We start from the raw sequence: 8,791 nt of genomic DNA on the forward strand, positions 1-8,791 counted from the left end.
TTGGTTACAAAGCCAGCTCAGACAACGAGAAAAGGGAAACGACAGCAGAAAATGGAACACTACGCTTAGGGTGATAACAAGCTGGCAGTTGTGATCTTGCAGGATTTAAGGAAGTTTAAGGATATGAAGTAAATGGTGTGTGCATGGCAAGAGATTGTTTGTAATTATTATTTTCCTTGCTATGCAGTATTATGAGGGTACAGTGTGCAAATGGTCCTCGAGCTTCCATCTGTGGAGTGAGTAGAAGTTAATTTAATGATTCAAAGGCTCAAATAATGATTTGTGGAAACGCAAGTGCAATTAGAAAGAGTAGGTCAGAGACTCGGACAGAATACAAGTTAGTTGTTAGTTTCTCACCAGTCAGTGTGATTGGAAACAGCTGCAGCTTGCTGTTATTTGCTGGATGAGGTCAAGATTGGTTTATGGAGAGTTTGAAGTTGCTGGTTTGGTGACTGAACAAGGCTTAAAATAGTAACCGTCCTCCTGGAGAAGGTAGGAATACTCGAGGGTGGGGGGGGCGCGGGGAAGAGAAGCTTGGAAGGTGGGGGCATCTTTTTGTGATCAGGAAAATAGTTTTGGCATGTCACAGGAAGGAAATGCTTGTGCTAATGGAACTCAGATCTGCAGACTTGAGGGAACTGATTGAAGCTGAGTAAAATGAATTTGGATGCACAACTTTTCACTTGGCAAACAAGGTCCAATTGTTTTTAACGTCAGTTTGCTTTCAAAGTATGAACTTGCAATTGTATAACATCTGCTTTAGGCTTGGGCTATTCCAATACAGTATTCTGCAGCCACTGAAATACTCCTGAAGTGTAACCATTGTTAAATAAACAGTTGGCTACAGATTCATAGGCTATAACATTTAATGTCACAAAAATATGCCAAGGCATTTTACAGAAGTATTTTCAGAAAAAAACTTTGCTGGTTAGCTGCAAAGAAAAGTGACTGAAGATATGCTCAAAAATATTTTAAGAAGCATCTTTAAAAAGAGAGAAGAGCTTGGCAGAACATGCAACTTGGTTGCCAATAATGGAAAATTAAAATTGCCAATAACAAGAGGTCAGATTGAAGCAATTATGAAAATTATTGACCTTACTGATTTCTTTGAATCCATGAAGACTAACTTGTCATTCTTTTTTTTTGCCCAGTTTAATTTGTAATTTATAGTAATTTTTATGACTTTGCAGTGTTTTGCTGCAAAGTTTCACATCATACAAGTCAGTGATAAGCAACTTGATTCTGATTCTATAACAGTAGCATCACTGGCAATGCCAGCATCTGTAATTTTCTCTAGTTGCCCAAATTGTTGTGCTGAGCCCTCAGTTTAAGCTGATATTACCAGGTTGATGAAATTACTTCCACATCATCCTTGGGTTGGAAGTTTTTGTTCTGATGGCTGGTATGTTCATATGATATAGTGGTGGTGTTTTCTTTTTTAAAAATATTTTGATGCCAGTAACTGAAATTTTGTTTCCTCTCCTCACTTTGTGCCTCAGTACTCTGGGCTCTGACACAACACCAGTTCCATCGTGGGCATTGGCTACAAGCAGCATGTGGGGAACCTTGAAGCAAACGCTTAAAAGCTTATCTGTGGAGTTTGCGTTACTTGCTGATAAAGCTGCAAGGCAGGTAGGTCCAATAATTAATCACTGTCTTGCACCACTGGTTAACATGAGGATTGGTCTGACATTTTCTTTTAGAAATCGTTATGCCCCACAGGTCTTTGCTAATTATCTTGCAAGTAATAATACTGTATCCAATTTACACAGCAAGATCCCAGAGACCGTAATTAGATCATTAGCAGAAGATGTTCCCTGGCCCCCACCGCTTTATTTTCACCATGGATGTCCAGTCCTTATATACTTCCATCCCCCATCAGTAAGGTCTTAAAGCTCTACGCTTCTTTTTGGATTCCAGACCTAATCAGTTCCCCTCTACCACCACTCTGCTCCGTCTAGCGGAATTAGTCCTTACTCTTAATAATTTCTCCTTTGGCTCCTCCCACTTCCTCCAAACTAAAGGTGTAGCTATGGGCACCCGTATGGGTCCTAGCTATGCCTGCCTTTTTGTTGGGTTTGTGGAACAATCTATGTTCCGTGCCTATTCTGGTATCTGTCCCCCACTTTTCCTTCGCTACATCGATGACTGCATTGGCGCTGCTTCCTGCACGCATGCAGAACTCGTTGACTTTATTAACTTTGCCTCCAACTTTCACCCTGCCCTCAAGTTTACCTGGTCCATTTCCGACACCTCCCTCCCCTTTCTAGATCTTTCTGTCTCTGTCTCTGGAGACAGCTTATCCACTGATGTCTACTATAAGCCTACTGACTCTCACAGCTATCTGGACTATTCCTCTTCTCACCCTGTCTCTTGCAAAAACGCCATGCCTTTCTCGCAATTCCTCCGTCTCCGCCGCATCTGCTCTCAGGATGAGGCTTTTCATTCTAGGACGAGGGAGATGTCTTCCTTTTTTAAAGAAAGGGGCTTCCCTTCCTCCACTATCAACTCTGCTCTTAAACGCATCTCCCCCATTTCACGTACATCTGCTCTCACTCCATCCTCTCGCCACCCCACTAGGAATAGGGTTCCCCTGGTCCTCGCCTACCACCCCACCAGCCTCCGGGTCCAACATATTATTCTCCGTAACTTCCGCCACCTCCAACGGGATCCCACCACTAAGCACATCTTTCCCTCCCCCCCTCTCTCTGCATTCCGCAGGGATCGCTCCCTAGGTGACTCCCTTGTCCATTCGTCCCCCCCATCCCTCCCCACTGATCTCCCTCCTGGCACTTATCCATGTAAGCGGAACAAGTGCTACACATGCCCTTACACTTCCTCCCTTACCACCATTTGGGCCCCAAGCAGTCCTTCCAGGGGAGGCAACACTTCACCTGTGAGTCGACTGGGGTGATATACTGCGTCCGGTGCTCCCAATGTGGCCTTTTATATATTGGCGAGACCCGATGCAGACTGGGAGACCGCTTTGCTGAACATTTACGCTCTGTCCGCCAGAGAAAGCAGGATCTCCCAGTGGCCACACATTTTAATTCCACATCCCATTCCCATTCTGACATGTCCATCCACGGCCTCCTCTACTGTAAAGATGAAGCCACACTCAGGTTGGAGGAACAACACCTTATATTCCATCTGGGTAGCCTCCAACCTGATGGCATGAACATCGACTTCTCTAACTTCCGCTAAGGCCCCACCTCCCCCTCGTATCCCATCTGTTACTCATTTTTATGCACACATTCTTTCTCTCACTCTCCTTTTTCTCCCTCTGTCCCTCTGAATATACCTCTTGCTCATCCTCTGGGTTCCGCCCCCCGTCTTTCTTCCCGGACCTCCTGTCCCATGATCCTCTCGTATCCCCTTTTGCCGATCACCTGTCCAGCTCTTGGCTCCATCCCTCCCCCTCCTGTCTTCTCCTATCATTTTGGATCTCCCCCTCCCCCTCCAACTTTCAAATCCCTTACTCACTCTTCCTTCAGTTAGTCCTGACGAAGGGTCTCGGCCTGAAACGTCGACTGCACCTCTTCCTACAGATGCTTCCTGGCCTGCTGCGTTCACCAGCAACTTTGATGTGTGTTGCTTGAATTTCCAGCATCTGCAGAATTCCTGTTGTTACTAGCAGAAGATGATTTTGTTTGTTTCAGAGGCTCAGAAGTAGTATGTTGTGGACCTTGCATCCACTTGGAATGGAATTGGGTAATGCTTTAATGTAGCATGTACCTGTACAGTGATGGGCAAGATTTTTAGAATTGGGGAACCCTGGCTGACGAGGGAAATTTAAGGTTCTGATCAGAAAACAGACAGGCATCTCTTGGGTATAGAGAGCTGGGGTCGAGCAAATTTCTTGAGGTTGAAGGGATGTAGGAGTACAAAGAACAAAACGGTAACTGGGGGAAAATAGGTCCCCTTAAGGATCATTGCAGTCACCTAGGTGTGGAGCCACAAGAGATGGTCAAGGTGTTAAATAAATACTTACCTGTAGTTACAATGAGAGGTTATGGAAGCAAGAGAAAATTCAGTGATGTCTTTAAACATGTCGATATTATGAAGAAATGTTGAAGAGGTCTTGTTGGCAGTCTTAATGCACAAAAAGGTAGATAAATCCCCAGTCTGCAGATGACACCAAAGTTAGTGGTGTGGTGGACAGTGAAGAAAGTTGTCTAAGGTTTCCAAAGGATCAAGATTAACTGAGGAACTGGATAAGGGAATGGTAGATAGAGTTTAATACAGTCAAGTGTGAAGCCATGCTGTTTGGAAATTAAAACAGAATAAAGAATGCCCTGAGGAATGTTGTAGGGCAGAGAGACCCAGGAATACAAGTACACAATTCCTTCAGAATGATGACACAAGTAAGCAAGGTCATGAAGGTATTTGGCATATTTGCCTTCACTGGATGGGACATTTGGGTACAAGAGGTGGAATGTCATGTTACAATTGTGCAAGATGTTGGTGACAGAGCACCAGAAAATTGCTTTCAGTTTTGGTTGCTGTACTATAGGAGTAATGTGCTTGAACTAGAGAAGGAAAACATTTTACAAGGATGTCACTGGCCTTTTTTTCTGGAGTAGTGGAAGCTGGAAGATAATTTTACAGAGATATAAAAAATTGAGGGATGTGGATATGGTGCATAATCAAAGTCTTTCCTAGGGTAGGGTAGTCTAAATCTAGATGGTATAAGTTTCAAGTGTGAAGGGAAAACAATTAAAGGGGATTTGAGGGGCAAGAAGGTAAATAATGAAAAATACTGCCAGAGGAAGTGGTAGAGGCAGGTAAAATTACAACTTTTAAAAGACATCTGTGTGGGTTCATGAATAATAAAATTTTATAGGGATATGGGGGCAAATGCAGGCAATGAGACAATTTGTTGGCATGAATGAATTGGGTTGAATGGCCTGTTTATAACTTGTATGACTGACTCACCTTGGTGGTGCACTTTTTCATTACAGCAAATATTTTGGCTAAGATCATGTGTTCATGACTTTGGAGTGGAGTGTGAGCCCTCCAATCTTCAATATCAAAGAATGTACACTGCACCATAGCTAGTATTAAAGTTGCAGAGTCAATTATATCCACTTCTGGAAGTTACTAGGGTGAATGTGATTGGAGACCCATTGATCTTATTGACTGCCCCTGTGCCAAGAAATTGGTGTTTAGAGAGAACTTGTGTGACCTCCCACTGGCCAGAACCTCCCCAGCCCACTGATCTCATCTGTTGATTGGCTCCCAGCACCTGCTAGGCAACACCGTGTTTGAGGCCCAGTCCTCGCATATACAAAATGCAACCAGACAAATATATCTGCACATAGTCCAGACCCCTCAGTCCATTTTAAATCTTCAGTTGCCACAACTTGCTATGCTAGCCCTGGAAGAGCGCTACGGCTCAAATGCTTTACCTCCAGCAGCTGAAGAGCAAGCGAACCCACAGCTTGAGGTCTGGGCTCATTGAGTGTTGCTAAAGAATCTGCAGTCGGCCACAACAGAGGTTGTCTTATGCTGAGCGAAAGCTCGGGAGGGCAGCTCTGACTCTGTTCTGGACACCCTGGTGAAGCATAATGACTTTGTCCCCTCATTCTAGGCAGCTGCAAACAGGCAACACCGTGGTTTCGGGCCTAGATCTCACTATGACAGAGGACTAGGCCCCTTCCATCTGCCTCTGCTCGCATCCAATAAATCAGCGAATCGAACTTGTGGTAGACCGGTTTAACGATGTCTAAAGGCGTCTTGCAATCACAAGAAAAGTGACCGTGACGGCCACTTGCTATTTGCCTGTAAGCCTCCATCGACTCGGGCAGCAGCATGTTGCGCAACCTCTTTATTGTCTCTGCCAGTGAGCAACTTGCTGATGGTGGAGACCTGCAGTCCTTTGAGTTCTCAACGTATAGCAGGATCTTGTGATCATTGAACGTACGTTTAAGTATAACAGTGGCACCTGTCGTTGACCCTAGTAAAAGCCGCTGTAACTAGTTGCACCACTATCTTGCCAGATCAAGAGTAATATGGTTGAGTCCTAAGAGCAAATCAGCTACAAATAAATAATAGAAAGAACAAATGAGTTATTATAAAAGCATATTCCAAGGTCTTCAAAATAGTTTCCATTTCTTAAACAGGGTAAACGAGAAGAGGAGGAAGTAGTGGAAAAACTCAATATCTTTCTGGATTTATTGCAGTCCTATAAGGTCAGTGATACAGAAGCACACCCAATCTGTAATCTGCTGAAAATAGGAAATTAATTTCAGTTTGGAAATGAATTGCCTTTGTTTGGATCTCCTGTCAGTAACTAACATCGCACCTCCTCTATCTTCCCCAACCTTTCTTTCTAGGACTTGTGTGAGCGGCATGAGAAAGGTGTGCTTCATGAGCACCAGCGTGCATTACAGAAATACACCTCTATGAAACGGCAGATGATGAGTGTAACCGTGCAGAGCAAGGAGCAGATTTCTGTGGAGCAACTGGAATCACGAATCTTGCAGGTGCTTGGAATTTCTGGAAAATTTTGTTGAATGTACTGTAGCTCCTCAATACCTGACCAGTGAGTATTGTCTGGCTCCTATACAAGATGTGGATATCAATAATGGGTGGTAGTTTCAATGCAAAAGAACAGAAATGGGTGGGGAAGAGAAAGTTGAGGATGGTGACAGGACAGGAGGTGATAAGTGGAGATAGCAAAGGGCTAAAGATTGTGGAGCAAAAGTAAAATTGCTGGAGAAACTGAGTGGGTTCTTATCCTGAACAACTTTTCTTTTGATTCCTCACTTTCTACAAAGCAAAGATGGAGCCATGCTTTTTTTTTGATGCCCATGCAAAGAAGTCCTTGTTCTTAATGCGCTCTGACACCACTCCTCAAGACTTCCCCACTACATTGATGAACACATTGGTGCTGCTTCCTACATCTGTGCAGAACTCATCAATTTCATCGAGTTCACTACTTCCACCCTTTGTCAAACTTTCTCAAACACCGTGCTAAAATTCTTTATCAATTCTTTGTTCCCAGTAAATAGGATGCAGGTGGCTGAATATGTGACTGCCAGTTGCCGATCAAAAGAAATCTGAAATGTGAAAGTTGAAATCACACTGCAGTAAATGGGACGTTTAAATTAGATTTGAAAATAATCCTTTCTAAAGGGAAAAAGTGCCATCTATAAGTGACTGTAGCTCCACAGTACCCTTTACAACCCTCTGGGGAGGAGAAAAACTGCTCGTTTAATGCAAGACGAATGGGGTGGTAGTTAATTTTTGCCCTTACTGGTGACGCTCACGTTCTGTGAATGAATACAAGTGGATTTTGTATTCAGGCTATGTTCGATGAAGGAAGAGATGGTGATGAGTTTTCATATCTCAGGAAAACAAGTTTAATTAAAATATTCAGGTGATAGATTTGACTATTTAAGAAATATTAGAAAATGCTGGTAGTCAACAGACTAATTTATGGGTAATTAGGTGGGGGAGATGTAATGTGTGGTTCATCTGGTCTATTATCTCCCTTGTACTGTCATTTCAAACCTCTGCTCATGGCCTTTCAAACAGCATTGCAGCTGCCAAAAGAATGGTGATCATTAAATGCCATCTACTGTGGATGGGGGGGCGGGGTTGCAGGGTGAGCACAGTGTTCACGAAGGAGTATTACTGTTAATTTGGCATGTTCACTTTCCTCTTGATGTACCTTTCGTCTGCAATCTGCCTTTTAGCAAGAAAACACCATATTGACCATGGAACTCCGGAACTACTTCTCCTTATTTTGCCTGCACCAGGAGACTCAGCTCATCCACATCTACCTGCATATCACTTCCCATGTGCTGACTGCTTTCATCGATTCCCAGATTCAAGGGCACCATGAGGTACAGTCAGTCCAGCAATAGTAACTAACCTTCCTTCTCCCTTTTGCATGATGGCAGTTCGACAAGCAGCACTCCTACGTTCTGGTCCATGGTTGCATGTGGCATCTGAATATCCAATTCTGATATTTTAGAGTCATTGAACAATACAGCATGGAAATAAGCCTTTCAGCATAATACACCCATTATATCCAGCAAGCTGGTTCTATTTACCTGTATTCCCTCAAACTCCTATCAATTATTTATCAAATATCTTTTAAATGATACCACTGTACCTGCCCCAACTACTTTCGCTGGCAGCTCAATCCCTAAATGCACTTCCTTCTGTGTGAAGAAGTTGCTCCTCAAGTCCTTAAATCTTTTACCTCTCAATTTAAATCTGTGCCCTCTCATATAGTTCCCTTTCTTGGGGCACGGGTGGGGTGTAAAGCTATGTGTGTTCACCCTGCCTAAACCACTCATGAGTTTATATGCCTCTACAAGGTCAGTCCTCAATCTCTTATGTTACATGGAATAAAGTGTTAGCCTGCTCAACCTCTCCCCCCCCAGGACCTCGCGTCCTTATAGCATTCACACTCACCGAATTAGGAACAGCTCTTCCGGTCTGCTATCATATTTCTGAAAGGTCCATGACTACTACCTCATTCCTTTCTTTATGATATTTATTTTTGTAATCTATAGATTTTTGTCTTTGCACTGTACTACTACTGCAAAACAACAAATTTCTTCTCATATTGTCAGTGATAATATATCTGACCCTAAAACTCTGCACTCTTTCCAGATTAAAGATGTCTTTCATATAACAGGGCAACCAAAACTGTACACAGTTTCCATCTATCCAAATAGATAGCAACCATGGACATCCTAGTTTCATTGCAGTAGGTTACAACACTTTCAAGATGCTGATGAATTTATAGGATAAGAAAAGGCCAGTTCAGAGTGTG

General features: G+C 43.2%; 1 protein-coding gene across 2 annotated transcripts in view; it reads left to right on the plus strand.

Moving 5' to 3' along the window:
• Positions 1–8,791, plus strand: part of snx8a (sorting nexin 8a) — a 47,534-nt gene that overhangs the window by 33,561 nt on the left and 5,182 nt on the right. For both annotated transcript variants that reach the window (XM_072268385.1, XM_072268386.1), the window contains exons 9-12: positions 1,500–1,632; positions 6,123–6,191; positions 6,336–6,485; positions 7,701–7,850. In XM_072268385.1, the coding sequence (XP_072124486.1) occupies positions 1,500–1,632; positions 6,123–6,191; positions 6,336–6,485; positions 7,701–7,850 (502 nt within the window). The remainder of the gene's footprint in view (positions 1–1,499; positions 1,633–6,122; positions 6,192–6,335; positions 6,486–7,700; positions 7,851–8,791) is intronic.

The sequence above is a fragment of the Mobula birostris genome, chromosome 9, assembly GCF_030028105.1.
Source record: "Mobula birostris isolate sMobBir1 chromosome 9, sMobBir1.hap1, whole genome shotgun sequence".
Taxonomy (NCBI): Eukaryota; Metazoa; Chordata; class Chondrichthyes; order Myliobatiformes; family Myliobatidae; genus Mobula; species Mobula birostris.